This window comes from Myotis yumanensis, unplaced genomic scaffold (genome assembly GCF_028538775.1).
Source record: "Myotis yumanensis isolate MYYU_CA2020_CCGP unplaced genomic scaffold, mMyoYum1.0.hap1 SCAF_13, whole genome shotgun sequence".
NCBI lineage: Eukaryota > Metazoa > Chordata > Mammalia > Chiroptera > Vespertilionidae > Myotis > Myotis yumanensis.
The window spans coordinates 19,317,692-19,335,130 of NW_027223764.1; the positions used below are offsets into that span (position 1 = coordinate 19,317,692).

At 37.6% G+C, this 17,439-nt stretch overlaps 1 protein-coding gene across 3 annotated transcripts in view; it reads right to left on the bottom strand.

The window, feature by feature from the left end:
• Positions 1-17,439, bottom strand: part of CUTC (cutC copper transporter) — a 31,617-nt gene that overhangs the window by 6,473 nt on the left and 7,705 nt on the right. The window contains exons 4-9 of one of the 3 annotated variants that reach the window (XM_070431849.1): positions 15,296-15,505; positions 14,631-14,666; positions 10,731-10,864; positions 6,812-6,839; positions 3,090-3,195; positions 1,729-1,783 (exon numbers count right to left, since the gene is read on the bottom strand). In XM_070431849.1, the coding sequence (XP_070287950.1) occupies positions 1,729-1,783; positions 3,090-3,195; positions 6,812-6,839; positions 10,731-10,864; positions 14,631-14,666; positions 15,296-15,505 (569 nt within the window). Of the gene's footprint in view, positions 1-1,280; positions 1,784-3,089; positions 3,196-6,811; positions 6,840-10,730; positions 10,865-14,630; positions 14,667-15,295; positions 15,506-17,439 lie in introns of those variants that run through there. The other 2 variants (XM_070431850.1, XM_070431852.1) reach the window with 2 other exon arrangements.

Consider the following 17,439-nt stretch of genomic DNA (forward strand, 5'->3'; position numbering starts at 1 on the left):
CATCCAGTGTGAAAGCCAGAAGGGCATGCTCATGGCACTCCTTGGAGGCCATGCGGACCCTAAGGTCCACCACCCTGTTGCTATACCAAATTAACTGTCATACCAGGAAATGAGTTTGACAGAGTGGTCACTGAGGACAACGCCAGCCCCAGCGTCGAAGGTGGAGGGGTGTCACTGTGAAAGTTGCAGGAGACAGCTAGTCCTCAGTATAGCCCAGGATGCCCGTGAGGGGGCCCTCAGACACCTGCTTCACAACCTGCTTGATGGCATCGTATTTGGCAGCTTTCTCCAGGTGGTAGGTCAGATCCACAACCAACACATTGGCGGTGGGGACATTTACCTTGTTATTCTATCCGCCTCCCTCCCAATCCCTAATTTCAAGATTAGGGCAGGGAGGAAAGGACTAAGAAAAAAGGCAACTATAACTTCACTGAGCTGGAAGGGTAACCAAAATTTTCCAGTTCATCTGGCACTGAGGAGTTTCCCAGGATATGGGGCTTTCAATACTAAAATCAGAAAAGTTCCAAACAAACTGGGATGGTTGGCCACCGTATGAGCTGTTTATAGTTCACTATTGCTTAATCAGTGGCTAATCATCGTACTGTTACAGCCGCTTCCCACAAGGTCTTCTAACATTGGAGACCTCCAAACTGCAATTTCCCATCACAGCTTATACCCTCAAGACGACCTCTTCCCCTTTGAAATCCTGTCCTTCAGCAATATAGTCTTTGCTGCTAGTAATATTTATTACTGGGTTAAGGTTGTAGCAACCAGATAGCTCTATTATAAGGGTAAGTTTCTACTTTTATGATTAGCAAATAATCTATAGGGGGATGTTTTGTGTTTTTTTAAAAATATATTTTTATTGATTTCAGAGAAGAAGGGAGAGCGAGAAAGAGAGAGAGAGAGATGGAAATATCAATGATGAGAGAGAATCATTGATTGGCTACCTCCTGCCCACCCCCACACTGGGGATCGAGCTTGCAACCCGGGTATGTGCCCTGACTGGGAATTGAACTGTGACCTCCTGTTTCATAGGCTGACGCTCAACAACTGAGCCACGCTGGCCGGGCAAGTCTGGAAACTTTTATATCCTGCTTCCCAAGTCTGGGAATTTTTTTGCTGTACCATTTTACTCAGTATCCTTAGCATCTTGCCCAGGGCAACATACCTAATTAATACATAATAAAAGAGAAAATGAAGGTAAAACAAAACAAAAATCTTCTCTTTCAGATTTTGCCAGACTCTATTCAGGGTAAAATAAGAGACTGCTGTAACAGGATAGACATTTTTATTTTATAAAAGAAAATGAAAAATACAGCTATGAAACTGTACCTAAAGTCACACTCTAAATTCATATCTTGCAATTGAATTTTCTCAGTTCATCAATTAATTCCAATGAAAACAGACTAAACTTCTGTCCATGGAAGAAACATAGACCAGATTTAAACATGACAATGAAGATGGTTGGCAAGATTAGGCACAGGGAGTGATTTTAGCTCTGTTTCATGTTTTCTTCTTGGAAACATTCTCCATGACCATGTGAGACTTAAAGCAAACACCGTGACTGTCCTGGCCAGAGAAGAAGGTTAAAGCAGTGTTATAGAGAATTGTGAACTATTCTTCTGCCTTCATCCTGTGATATCCATGTCTCTCAGAGAGGTCTGGCTAAACCAGACTATTATTTGCAATAGCATTCAAAGTCCTTACTTGGGTCACATCTGTTACCTTTCGAGAATATTCTGAGGTACAAAGAGAGGCTCCCATGGCAACAGAGGGATTTCTGCAATAGAAATAATAAAGGAACAGATAATTATATGAGTTGTTAAATGAGCCCTTCTATACTGGCACTTCATTTTATGAAGTGGTTCTCAACCTTCTGGCCCTTTAAATACAGTTCCTCATGTTGTGACCCAACCATAAAATTATTTTCGTTGCTACTTCATAACTGTAATGTTGCTACTGTTATGAATCGTGATGTAAATATCTGATATGCAGGATGGTCTTAAGTGACCCCTGTGAAAGGGTTGTTCGACCGCCAAAGGGATCACGACCCACAAGTTGAGAACCACTGTTTCATAGGCTATTTCATGGCCTAGAACAAGGGTAAGTCAAGGACTTTGGACTACTATATTTCATAATTTTTATTAATTACTTGAAATATCTAGTAGCCAAATCTACCAGACAATATAACTGATTCTGCATCTAAAACGTAAGTTGTAAAGCTCTTGCTTCTTTTACATCTCACTTTTCCCAACTTATAAATCATCAATAGCTAACTATTAAATTATAGGAGTCCTGTCAAGTATAATAAAAAACACATAATAGTTTCAATTCCTTAATGTGATAAAATTTCAAAATAACTGAAAATAGAGAGCAAAGGTAAAGGAAGACTAAGTATTAAAGGTAGGAGAGATAAAAATAACTATGGCTCTTCCATTCTCACACCACAGTTATTGTTTGCTAAAGGAAAGCACAGGTGAAGGAGCACACATACTTATCTGACTGATTTGAAGCTGAGATACTAAATTAGTTTATTATTAACTTTTAACAATGACTTAATGAAATAATGGTTCACCTATGTTCAGAAGAGCCTGCTTTTTTAATGCAGGATAAGAACCGTTTTGCATTGTTTTGTGTGTGTTTTTAAAGAGACTGCCACATGCAGCACCTCATTTGGATGTGTCTGGAGTCTTGGAAACTTGACTACCTTACATTCTCCTACAAATGGACCTTGAGAGCTTATCTGGAGGGTCTAGCAGGGGAGCGTAGCTATGCGTATTCCCGTGACCGAACAACGGTCCTCTCCTCTATCAGGGAAGGTCGTCCGCTCTGACCTCCCACGTGTGGCTTTGGCAGGGATGCACATGGAGCAATGAGGGAGGAAGGGGACACCCGCCTAGCCAGCTAATCAACCCTGGCGATCAATGGGGTGACAGATGTTGCAGCCAGATCACCCTCACATCAATACTTATGTACTAATCACAACATTCCATTCATTTATCAAGCCATTAACTAAGGTTTTCCTATGGGAGGAAATAAAGATTAATCTCATCCCTTCTTGAATGAGTCAAATAATACACTTTTACCGAAACTTCATTCCTGAATCTCTAGCAGACCGAGCAGAACAGTGGAATTCTGTAGCACCAGAACCCTCAAGGATTCTTTGTAGATTTCTGTCTGTTATGCCACCCCCTGTTGGAAAAAATAAGTAATACATTAAAGTAGAATAGAACTTTGCATAAAATTTAATAAATAATAAATTTCCATACTGAAGTTTCTCATTAACTCAAGAATTATTCTCTCTCTCCTAAGCTAGAATAAAGTTAGAAAAGAATGATGAAATACAAACTACAGATTTTGAAGAACAACTGATAAGGTCATAGAACCTATGATGGAATCTTCTATATCCATTGGTTTACATAACAATGTTATATGTTACAGACTTTAAATTTAAAGAGATTATTCTAGGGCAAGGAAAATCGTTGAGCGCTCTATCCCTGCTCCCCCTCATTTTTAAAAAAATCAAATTAAAACAAAAGGAGGCCAGGCTAGAGGACAAAACTACAAAAGCACAGCCTTAGAAATGTGTCTGAAATGGAACCTCCAAGATTTTCTCTCTGGATCAGCATTCAAAGACCATGATGTCATTGGAAATGGGAATAATGACGGGTATTATACAGTTTATTCATTATAATATCAAATTCTTGTTTCATTTCACAGAAGAATCTGAATCTACTTTATAAAAACTGCAGTCAAGTACTTTATGATGACTCATTTGTTTTGATGAACAATATCTAAAAGCTTGTATATAAAGAATCATATTCTCAACTGATTCCAGATTATAAATATAAAATTACTGATCTTTATATCCTTGTCTCCTAATATATAGGAGTATTAAATAAATATTTTTAATGACTGATAAAATATGTACTTTGTATCTCAAGTTGCTGAAGTAACTTGACTTTACACACTCTTTTGGACTCATTAAAACTTTTTTTTCTTAGAGGCACAGTAACATCACTGAGCCCTGAGAAGTAAAAAGAATACAGACTGAGAAGTTAGATTTGGATTGGAATTCTGGCTTCACCACTGTAACTCCTCACAGCTATGTGATCTTAGATAAATTACTTTAAACCATTGAGCCTCAACTTTTTTTAACCAAAAGAGGGATTTCCTCAGAGCTTGTTATAAGGATTAAAAGGCAAATATGTTATTTCCTTCTAACACATAACAAGATGTCTGGCTACTGAACCTACGTTGTTCCAGTTATCAGCAGCTTTAGGACACAGGTAATATATTTTCGAAACACAGAGTAACACATCTTTACAGTGGAACCAAAGAGGACAATTAGTTCAATATCCTCTCTTTACAGGCGAGGAAACGAACCTAATTATGTTGTAAGCTTCATTATGAAAATCCCTAAAGGGAAACCACTATGTTCTATTTATCTTTAGATTTCTCCATGATCAGGAGCACATGATTCAACTGTGCTGACTACATGGAAGAATATTCATTAGACATTCAGTTTGACTTATCTAGGAATTTTTCCTTGTTGGTACTTATTTTCATGAAATTTTAATAATTTCTTTATAGATCTATTCTGTGAGCTCCTCGAGTAAAATGATTACTTCATATTCATTTCTGTCTTTCATATCCACCACAAAACTTAGCATATAATTATCACTTGCTTGGTAAGGTTTGTTAAATAATCACAAATATTTTTGTATACAACATCTTCTCACCTCAAGAGTAAGCCTTTTGAGGAAGTAGTTCCTTGTGTAACTCTGCATGCCTTGCACATAGTAGATAACTTCAAAATTACATAATAAGCAAAGGCAACCTTAATATTAACAACTATCTAAGCCCGGCTATTAACTGTCAAGACTAAATACATTTAGTTTTAAATGGAAATGCATTAAAAACAGTTAAGTGTCTTTAATAAAGGGTCTCAATTTGACAGATAATATATGCTTTCTATCTGTTCACATTTCAGGGACTTGCTACTGATCAAAACTTTCCTAAATTTCTGATGCTATCCCTTCACCTGGCCTCTTTTTAAAAGTTGACCTTTATTTGGCCATCACCATTTTGAGCCCTAGTTAGTGTTGGCATCACTGGTAGTGAGACAACCAGACACACTATGCCTTCTGGTGTGATTTAATATGATATATACAGCCTCACCCACAAAGTACTCTTACCAAAAATATTTAAACAAAATCTAATCAAGCCTTATGATCTAGCTACCAGTTTATAGGCAGTGCAGTGGCTAGGAAATACACACTAAACAATATCAAAAGGAAGCAATTTGATAAATCCAGAAAGTAGGACATTTTACAGGTAAGTGGCCCAAACTTTTTAAATTTCATTTTTAAAAAATATATTTTATTGATTTTTTACAGAGAAGAAGGGAGAGGGATAGAGAGTTAGAAACATCAATGAGAGAGAAACATCCATCAGCTGCCTCCTGCACACCTCCCACTGGGGATGTGCCTGCAACCAAGGTACATGCCCTTGACCGGAATCGAACCCGGGACCCTTCAGTCCGCAGGCCGACGCTCTATCCACTGAGCCAAACCGGTTAGGGCTTAAATTTCATTTTTTTAAAAGACAAGAAAAAAGAAAAGAAAAACTTCTATATTAAAAAAATATTAAGATAACAACCAAGTGCAATACTTATTCTTTGATGGGATCCTGATTTGAACATATCAGCTATAAAAAACATTCTGGGGGCAACTAGAGAAAAGAGGGTATTGATTATTAAATGGCATTAAAGAATCAGAGTTTATTTTGATAAATATAATAATGGTATTGTGATTACAGCAAAATGCCCTTATTTTTTAAAGATGCATAAAGATAAAATGTCAGATGCCTTTAATTGAACTTTAAAATACCTCAGGATAAGAAGAAACAAATGTTACAAAATGTTAAATCTATAAAATGAGTATATGCCTTTTTCTACTCTTTTATATGTTTGAGAAATTTAATAAGAAGAAAAATTAAGATAATATTTATATTTGTCTCCCTCTGCTTCCAGGTCACCTTATCCAATTCTTTAAAAATTATTCATTTCTGCCCTAACCGGCTTGGCTCAGTTGATAGAGCATCGGCCTGCAGACTGAAGGGTCCCAGGTTCGATTCTGGTCAAGGACATGTACCTTGGTTGCAAGCACATCCCCAGTAGCGGGTGTGCAGGAGGCAGCTGATCGAAGTTTCTCTCTCATCGATATTTCTAACTCTCTATCCCTCTCTCTTCCTCTCTGTAAAAAATCAATAAAATATATTTTAAAAAAGTATTCATTTCTAATGATCTGTAATGTACTTAATTGATCTTATAGTTATCATCAGGAGCACATGGTCCAACTGTGCTGACTACAAGGAAGAATTTGGTGATCAGATTTTCAGGAACGAAGTATTACATCTATCCAGGGATATTATGTTTGCTTATACTTTGTTAACAACTTGGACATTTGGCCCTAACACAGAGTAGCAGCAAATTTGGTGTGCCTCACTAGAGATGAACATCTTCACTCATAACATTCTACACTATAGGAGCGCAAACATGGGGAAAGCCCAAGTCTAATCTACTTCCTTTTTTTGCTCTTCTCTGAGCTTATCCCTGCTAAAATGTTCTCTTCCTTCCAAAGTTTTAAATTCCAGCAGAGATATGCCATCTTAAACAATTTAATCAAATGATATATTCTTTCTGAACACCATGCACTAAAACTTTCCCCCACACTGCCCTGCCTCCTTTGCTCTTCCTTCATCAGAGTTCAGTGTTATACTCGTGAATGGGTAGATAGATAAATACCTGGCATTACCACAATCCTGCCTTTTGCCTGAAAAAAGAAAAAAAAATAAACAAGTAAATTTTAATATCTTTCTCTAAATGAGATAGTAAGGCAGTGAGAACAGAAACATACGTATATTAAACTTTAAAAATTACTATTAATGTTTACTTTTCAGTAGATCTTTTGTTTCTCTGGGACCTTAGGTAAGTAAGATGTTCAGCAAAGTAACTCTATCCAGTTATTTATTATATTACTTTAAAAACTTGTACTGTTATGAACACAAAGAACAGAAGGCTACAATATAAATACAGAATAATCACACCACTTTAAGAAAAGTCATTACTGAAAGATAACACTAATCTGAGCTTTTGGTATATGATGGGATGGAAGTAGGGGGGTGCAGGAGACAGCCTATCCGTGTTTCACTCTCACATAAATGTTTCTCTCTCTCGCTCTCCCTCTTGCTCTAAAAAGCAATTAAAAAGTGTGTCTTTTTTAAGTGTTTTTTCCCTGACATGGTGAACAAGAGCAAGTTCCTACTCTCATGGAGTTTACATGTTCAAGGAAGACAGGTATATTTATATAATAAAATTTCAGGTAGCAATAAGTACAATGGGAAAAAAATTAAGCAAGGTAATAAAGAGTAAAAGGATACTTCATAAAATGTAATAACTGTTAGAGAAATAAGTGGAACAAGACTGTTTAGTATTCTCAAATGTACTGAAAGGAAGCATCTATAAAACAAAATATTATCTAGAAAGGTGAAATGATTTTAAGAAGGAAAAAGTATTATTTAACTGTTTCTTCTAAATGAAAATTTTCTAAGACAGAAAAATGATACTTTTAAGAAATTAATTCTATCACTTTTTTTGGATTATTTATAGCTATATGCTCGCCTAAGGTTATAAAGTGATTTAACAATATAAAGCACAATTTTTGTTATCTGAAGTAATCCACAACTATTCTAGGAGGTAGGTACCACTATTATGCTAACTTTGTAGTGGAGGAAACTGAAGTTTATGATGTTAGGGCAAGGTCACTATAAATAAGAGGCAAAGCCAGGATTTAAACACAGACCTTTCTAATCCCAAGGCCTAGGTAGGCTTTAACCAGCACATGTATAATATATCTTGAAGGTAATTGCTTCAAGAAGTAAGTTAACATGATCCCACTTACACATGAAATCTGAAAAGGTCGAATACATAGAAGCAGAGAGTAGAATGGTGGATACTAGGGGCAGGGAGCTAGAGGAAATAGGGAGATGTTGGTCGAAATGAATAAAAATTATTCATTTCTAATGATCTGTAATGTACTTAATTGATCTTATAGTTATCATCAGGTGCACAATTAAGTACATTACAGATCATTAGAAATGAATAATTTTTAAAGAATTGGATGAGGTGACCTAGAAGCAGAGGGAGACAAATATAAACAAGCAGAGTTGCAGCCGAGGCCGGTTTGGCTCGGTGGATAGAGCGTCGGCCTGCGGACTGAAAGGTCCCAGGTTCAATTCCGGTCAAGGGCATGTACCTGGGTTGCGGGCACATCCCCAGTGGGAGATGTGCAGGAGGCAGCTGATCGATGTTTCTCTCTCATCGATGTTTCTAACTCTCTATCTCTCTCTCCCTTCCTCTCTGTAAAAAATCAATAAAATATATTTAAAAAAAAAAAAAAACAAGCAGAGTTGCAGTTATGAGGACGTGTAAGTCTGGAAATGTAATGTATAGCATTGCGGGGGTTCAGAACAAGCCATTCCAAGATGTGACTCGGTAGCATGCTGATTAATTTGAGCTTTACTTTGAAGTTTAGCAGCAGGCTTAAGAGAACTTCTGCCTCTCCCTCCCCTCTAACTAATTAGAAGAACATAGAGATCTTGCCCATAATAAGCTATTATCAGAGATAACTTCTTTTGACCTATCCATAGGGTAGGGCAAACTTCAATTACTAAACCTCTGTTCTTATCATCCTGCAATGACCCTTGGAAGCCCTCATCATGCATCCCTAACTTAGGATGTCCTATGTACTCATGCTCCCTTTCTTCCTCTGAACTTATGGGGTTCCCATACATATGTATGTATTAAATTTGATTATTTTCTCTTGTTAATCTGTCTCATATTTATATGATCATTAGACCAGCCAGAAGAACCTTGAGGGTAGAGGAGAGTTTGTTTCTCCTCCACAATATTATAACTACAGTTAATAATGCTGTATTTAAAATTTGCTAAGAGTAGATTTCAGGTGCTCTCACCACACACACACACACACACACACACATACACACACAAGCACACCACTTGGTCATGACCATAATACAAATGCCCTGTACTTACTATATACTTAATACATATTTGTAAAATCAGTAAGTTCCAGACTAGCAAAGTCACATCAGATTCTTATGTGAAATTCCTAAAAATTATTTTTATGACTAAACAAAAGATGTCTACCTAGGAACACTAAATATTATTATTAAAAATAGCAGTAGTAATAATAATAGAAACTAACATGTATTAAGGCGTATTAAATGCCAAGCCCTGTGGTAAGGCTCTTAGATATCTTATCTCTACCAACCTTCAGAGCAATCCTATAAAAGGAGTATTAAACTTATCTCAACTTCACAATGGAGAAAACAGAGGTTTAAAGGTTAGTGATCTACTCCACATTACACAGCAAATAAGTCTTAAACCTAAGTCTCAAATCCAGAACACTTTCTTCTCAAAGTCCATACTCACTAATTAGAATGCCTCTATACTGATGTCAGAAAAATATAGGCATTCCCCAATTATAAAGCCACCTTCTGACTGCTCTACAAATGATGCTAATTAATGCACCAGGGCATACAAGAGAAAAATATTGTATTTCCTCCTATCCTATATAACAGTGGTTCTCAACCTTCCTAATGCCGCGACCCTTTAATACAGTTCCTCATGTTGTGGTGACCCCTAACCATAAAATTATTTTCGTTGCTACTTCATAACTGTAATTTTGCTACTGTTATGAATCATAATGTAAATATCTGATATGCAGGATTTTCATTGTTATAAATTGAACATAATTAAAGCATAGTGATTAATCACAAAAACAATATGTAATTATATGTGTGTTTTCCAATGGTCTTAGGCGACCCCTGTGAAAGGGTCGTTCGACCCCCAAAGGGGTCGCGACCCACAGGCTGAGGACCGCTGCTATATAATAAAAGGCTAATATGCAAATCGACCAAACTGCGGAATGACCTGTCGCTATGACACACACTGACCACCAGGGGGTAGATGCTCAATGCAGGAGCTGCCCCCTGGTGGCCAGTGCGCTCCCACGGGGGGAGCACCGCTCAGCCAGAAGTCGGGCTCGTGGCTGGCGAGTGCAGCAGCAGTGGCAGGAGCCTCTCCTGCCTCCGCAGCAGAGCTAAGGATGTTTGACTGCAGGCTTAGGGGGAGCAGGCCTAAGCGGGCAGTCAGACATCCCCTGAGGGCTCCCGGACTTCGAGAGGACCCCCTCCCCCCCAAGTGCACGAATCTCATGCATCAGGCCTCTACTCTTGATATAAAGAAAGTAATGAGAGAAGAATATAGTTTTAATTTTAGAATCCACCTAAAATGATAGTTACCTCAAATTTTATATGGGATCCCCTGAGAATACGTAGACAGTCAGTGAGAAGATATGGCTTAAAACTATGCAATGCTGATGGCAGAGAAAAAGTAAAATTTGCTCTGGTTACCCAAATTAGGAAAGATCCTTAGGCATTGTCTATAATCTGATTTTAAGAGCCCTGATTACTAAAAGAGCTCATGTGAAAGAAGAATTATATAAATATATTATTGCATGCTTGTTTTTTTTCCTATAGAGTAAACTTGAAGTCAGTAATATTTAGTTTCACAACCCATCTGAACAGCAGAATATTGGAAGAACCACAACAGTCTTAGGAAGAAAAGAAATTGCATGTACCTGATCTATGAGTCTCTTTATTAGAGGTAGCCCTTCTAGCGCTGAACTGTCACAGCCACTGGTCAATACGCGTTCAAATCCCAAGGTTAGCAGAGTCTCTAGCGCTGCCATTGGATCGTGAACCATGTCAAAGGCTGAAATAAATAAAATTGATTTGAATTTTGAACAGATAGTAACACAGTGATGATTAAAATGTAGTATACTAGTATATACAGTGGTATGCTGGACCTGGCTGGTACTGGCTTGCAGGAGTCCATTGTTAAATATTCAGAAATTTTGTAAGCATGATTATTAATCCATTGGCAGCTTAAAATCACTTAAGGTGGGAGTATCTTTTTAAATCCTCACCCGAGTTTATGTTATTGATTTTAGAGAGAGAAACATCAATTGATTCCCCCCTGTACGACCTGCAACCTGGGTATATGCTCTGACTGGGAACTGAACCCTAGACCTTTTGGTATACAGGATGATGCTTCAACAAACTGAGCCACACTGGCCAGAGCAAGGCGGGGGGGGCGGTATTTAAATCACAGAAATCAACAAATACTACATATCAGGGTTTTTCCCGCAAGAACCAGTTTAGCAGCACACCACAGTCTGCATACAACTGATGGTATGCATGATCATTTAGGTGGTACATCTGAATAGATGCATTTACTTAAATGCAGATCAGAGTGAAAATTTTCCATTTCTCATTACTTATAAAAATTTCTCTTTAAAATAAATTTATTTAGGATTTATTTTAAGAAAATTATTAAATAAATTTGCACAGGAAGCAATCAGGAATGGTAAAATTATAAATGTGATAGGCAAGTGACTCAAATTTGGGAAAGTCTGCCTGAGGCTTCAGACAAACTGAGTAAGTAGGATGAAACATTACTCACCAGTTCTAAAAAAGAACTTGGTTCACATTCTCGTTATTGACTAATAGCTTGTACTAATCTATTTACCCTGCATACCCCAGGCTCATTGTACAAGGACAGTTGTTTACAACAGATTGCATGAGGTTTCTTTCCCATCTTACTTTTATTTTTTAAATACATTTTATTGATTTTTTACAGAGAGGAAGGGAGAGGGATAGAGAGTTAGAAACATCGATGAGAGAGAAACATCGATCAGCTACCTCCTGCACATCTCCTACTGGGGATGTGCCCGCAACCCAGGTACATGCCCTTGGCCAGAATTGAACCTGGGACCTTTCAGTCCGCAGGCCGACGCTCTATCCACTGAGCCAAACTGGTTCTGGCGCATCTTACTTTCTAAAAGACATCTCTCCTACTCCAAGAGTAAAGTGGCACTAGAAACCTCAAACAGAAAAATTACTTGTGCTCTGGTTTTCAGCATCGCTATATGATATGGAAGTTCTAACATATGAGGAATTAGGTGCTAGGACCCTTCCTTTCATCATTAAGTGTATGGAGGCAGCTAAATCTACTGTTTTCCTTTTTTGGTGGCAGCGTCTTCTCATCAGTGATTACACTATCATACTATCTCATTAAATACATAAGTGAAAAAAATGTGGAACCCAAGCCTATATAAAAATTTGAGAACATGAAAACATTTTTTAAACTTATTGAACAGTTTAGTAAACTTATATAAAATAGGTTAGTATAAGTGCCTGCAGGTATGACTAAAAAGTCAGTTTTGTGATATGAAGGAAAAGAACAGAAATTTGAAATGATTTAAAAAAATAGAGTAGAGAACTGCATTTATTTTATTTTATATATATATATATATATATATATATATATATATATATATATAATATTTCAGAGAGGGAGAGGGAGAGGGAGAGAGAGATAGAAACATCAATGATAAGAGAGAATCATTGATCAGCTGCCTCCTGCATGCCCCCTATACTGGGGATCGAGCCTGCAACCTGGCATGTGCCCTTGACCAGAACTGAACCCAGGACTCTTCAGTCCACAGGTTAATACTCTATCCACTGAGCCAAACTGGCCAGGGCTGAAATGATTTTCTTAGTTTAAGAACAAAAAAATATATTCAATATGATGGGTTTATTTTGAATTATTTACAATATCAAATTTTAAAATATATGTTTTTCAGATAAATGTTTACTAATTAAAATTACTTGCCATATTCAAACACTTTTTTTGACTAGCCTCAAGGTTCTGATTTTTAAGCAACCTAACATCTTTTAGTTATTGCTAGTTAATGAAAAGCACTGCTAAATAGCATGTCAAAAAAAGTTTTGTGGTGGTATTACCCATTTAAAGAAAAACAAGGTAATAATTGCTTTATTTCTAGTTTATATAAATGGATGCAAGTGCTGGTATCTATTCTTTTTTTTTTTTTTAATATATTTTATTGATTTTTTTTTTAATATATTTTATTGATTTTTTTTTACAGAGAGGAAGGGAGAGGGATAGAGAGTTAGAAACATCGATCAGCTGCCTCTTGCACATCCCCCACTGGGGATGTGCCTGCAACCAAGGTACATGCCCTTGACCGGAATCGAACCTGGGACCCTTCAGTCCGCAGGCTGACGCTCTCTCCACTGAGCCAAACCGGCCAGGGCGCTGGTACTACTCTTACCCTAATCTCTGAATGCCTACAAAAGGTCAGAAAAACATTCAACAATTTCTCAAACATGCTACCAAGTCAAAAAAAGATTGACTGAAGACTTCCTTCTTTTCTTGTACAACAGCAGCGCCCTCTGAAGGCAAAATGAAATGTTCCTTCATTTTACCAATGTTTAGAAAAGTGTATAGAAATTATAACTCTGATTTATAGATAGGAAGCACTTTTATATGAAATTAGATATATTTTAGAAATTATTCTGATGTAGATATAGATAAGTTATCAATACTGTAAAGAAATTTTGTGCACTGGAGTGAACATCTATCTGTTCATTGACAATCCAGCACCTGTTTCTTCTTTCCTCCTTCCTAATAGAATCCAGTTCTTTTTCATATATCCACCCTCTCTCTGCCCACGAATCAAATGTTCTTCTAGGGACGCTGACCTCACTCCTAGATACAGAAATGGTCTTGTCAACCTTAACAAGCAGCAAATTTCATTTCACTGGTCACAGTAATTTATTCTTTTGGGGGTTGCATAAGACCTAAGGCAACCTAATAAAAATGAATCTCAGGATTGCTGCTTAGAATGCTGTAACAAGTATATGTACTCGTAGGCAGTGCTTATTCTCTCCCTCTATTATAGTCCCCCACCATCTATATATATATGTGTGTGTGTGTATATATATATGTAAATAGATTAATTTCAGAGAGGAGGGGAGAGGGAGAGAGACAGAAACATCAATAGTGAGAGAGAATCATTGATTAGCTGCTTCCTGCACAATCCCTACTGGGGATCGAGCCCGCAATGCAGGCATGTGCCCTTGACCGGAATTGAACATGGGACTCTTCATTCTGCAGGTTGATGCTGTATCCGCTGAGCCAAACCAGCTAGGGCCCCACCATCTATTTTTCTTCACCACCATCTATTTTTAACAACTTTTCAAAACTAAGGCTTCATATATTCTAGAAACTGCATTTCTAAATTTACAACTGTTAGTCCCAAGATCAGTATAAAGAAACCAATTGGGCCCTGGCTGGTGTGGCTCAGTTGGTTGAGAGTCATCCACTGAGCACCGAAAGGTTACAGGTTCAATTCCTGGTCAGGGCACATACCCAGGTTGCTGGTTCGATCCCCAGTAGGAGCGGGTGTGGGAGACAGCTGATTGTTGTTTCTCTCTCACATTGATGTTTCCCTCCCCTCTCACTTCCACTCTCTCTAAAATAAAAAAAAAGAAGAAAAAACCAATTGGTAACACTGTAACACTATAGAATTGTGTTCCAAACAAAGCTTGTGGCATTTGGTGAAATTAGAAAGCTGACAATATTCAATAGAATTTCTAAAATGGAAATGACTCACCTCGGTGGAAAGTGACTGGCAGAGGACGGCACATAGCTATAAAAGAAAGTCACATAACATGAATGATGAGATCATCACTGATTACTATATATAGAATTCCCCATGTTAGATGGGACTGTTATATGTCTTCCTCTCCTAAGTGAACTGAAATAATAATAAAATGGCAGCCTTTCAAATTCAAAAGTCCTATGTTTCCATTAATCTCTGATTTTTATATTTAAAAAATGATCATATACTTCTTAGAGGCACTAAATAAAAATTATATAATCTGGCTACTATAAGGGCAGCATTATATCCTCTGAGAATCTTCAAGAATACTTGGCCTAGTAATATAGATAGTTTACTTCTGTCCTCTCCACATTTCCCCATCCTCACCAAATGCAAAAGCTTTTGTGGTTTTTGGTGCAATAATTGAAAGAATCAAGGTAAACTTTCCTTTAATTCTTCAGGAACGTGGCAAAACCTGATCTATAGAAAAGAGTCAGGAAGACTATGCCACACATACCCCCTGCACAAACATCAAAAAAAACCGACTATTTATTATAGCTTATACTAACTTATACTAGTGCCTGAAAAGTCAGCTTTGTGATTGTGCTTTTCTATATTGGAAATATTAAAATGCAAGCATCATTAGAGGCTTTTTGGTCCCAGATATAAATTCTTACCCACAAGCGACGTGCACAGCTCTTTGTCAATGTGTCCATCTTCAGTCAATGCCCCAAATACAAAACCATCAGCACCATAAAGCTTGGCAAGACGAATGTCAGCCTTCATCACCTCAACTTCACGATCTGAATATAAAAAATCACCTCCGCGTGGCCGAATCATCACAAAAACTGGGATCTGGACACATTGCTTCACTACTTGAAGGACACCTGCAAGAATAGAAATCAGACTAATTAAAATACAAATATGAGCTAGAAGCTCAAGGAAGTCAATAAAATATTATTGGACTTGCCCTGGCTGGTTTGGCTCAGTGGATAGAGTGGCAGCCTGCGGACTCAAGGGTCCCGGGTTCGATTCCGGTCAAGGGCACATGCCCGGGTTGTGGGCTCGATCCCTAGTAGGGGCATGCAGGAGGCAGCCGATCAATGATTCCCTCTCATCATTGATGTCTCCATCTCTCTCTTCCTTTCCCTTCCTCTCTGAAATCAATAAAAATATATTTTAAAAACATTATTGGTCTTTTATATATACTCTTATGATAGTATCACTTCTACAAGAGAAGGAAGAGTTGACTGAGGAAACCAGAGAAAAGTGGACCTAAAAGGAAAGAGGATACTGAGAAGAAAAAAATAGCCCCAGAAGTTAAGTAATAAGAAAATCAAAGATAAAAGAGAACAACTTAGAAAACAGAAGGAAGTTACTGCATTTTAAAAGCTCTTGTCAGTTCCCAGAACCAGGAGGTCGAAGTTCGATTCCCAGCCAGGGCATGTCAGGGTGGCAGACTCGATCCCCAGTAGCGGGCATGCAGGAGGCTGCCGATCAGTGATTCTCATTGATTTTTCTATCTCTCTCTCCCTCTCTTTCCTCTCTCTTAAATCAATAAAAAAAATATTTTTTAAATTATCAGGCAGGAAAACAAGATGCATCATGTGGCAATAAATCAACCAAACAAAACCAACCTAAAACTCATACAGATGGTAGAATTAGCAGTCAAGTCATTAAAATAGCTATTATAACTTTATTCCATTCAAAATGTTAAGAAGCTGCATGGGAGATATTATAGACTCAAATTTCTAGAGATGAAAACTAAAATGTGTAAGATGAAAAACACAGTAGGTGGGATTAACAGTGATAAGACATTGCAGAGCAAAGTTTAGTAAACTTGAAAACAAAGCAACAGGATCTATACAAAATGAAACAGAGAGAAAAAGAGACAAGAGCAGTTCATCAGTGAATTATAGAACAAATATAATCAATTGAAAATATTCAATTATAAGTGTAACTGAAGTCTCTAAAAGAGGGAGTGAAGGACATTGAAAGCTGAAAATTTTCCAAGTGTGGTAAAAAGTATAAATGTACAGATCTAAGAAACATGAAGAAAACTACATTCAGGTACATCATAATCAAATTGCTCCAAACCAAAAATAAAGAAAAAATATCTTAAAAGCAACCAGAGCTTGTTTGGAGGTTCCAGCAGGGGAGCACGGCTACTCCTATACCCTTGACCAAAGACCGGTCCTCTCCTCTTCATTCAAGCACACACGCAGCTTCGGGAGGGACACGCATGGATCAGTGAGGGAGGAAGGGGACACCCAGCCAGCCAGCCAGATCAGCCCTGTGGTGATCAATGGGGTAACAGATGTCGCCGCCAGACTGCCCTCACATCCTAACAGATAACTGACTCTTTAAAAAGTATCAGAGTTGTGAAAATCGTTGTGAACCTTGCGGGCAGGTTAGACAAGTGTGGAGTGATCAACCCCAGATTTGACGTGTAACTCAAGATCTAGAAAATGGCAGACTAACCTGCTTCTGGCATGTCAGTTTGGTTTCATTGTACTGACAACATCAGTGGGCCTCACAGATGATGAAGAAGCAAGACCAAAACACGTGGGAGGGAAAAGCCTGGGATTATTTTTCTAGGGAGGTACGGCATGTATGCAAATAAAATGCCTCAGTGAAAATAATAATAAGTAGTGTGCAATTTTTAACATACTTAGAAGTAAAATGTAGGTCAACAACACAAAGACCAGAAGGGAAGAAATGAAAACAAAACTCAATAAACTAAGGATGCCAAAATGGAAAGATAACAGGAAACTCTAGTTGTTGACATTACTGCACAGCAACTGAACCAATATTAAGAGCA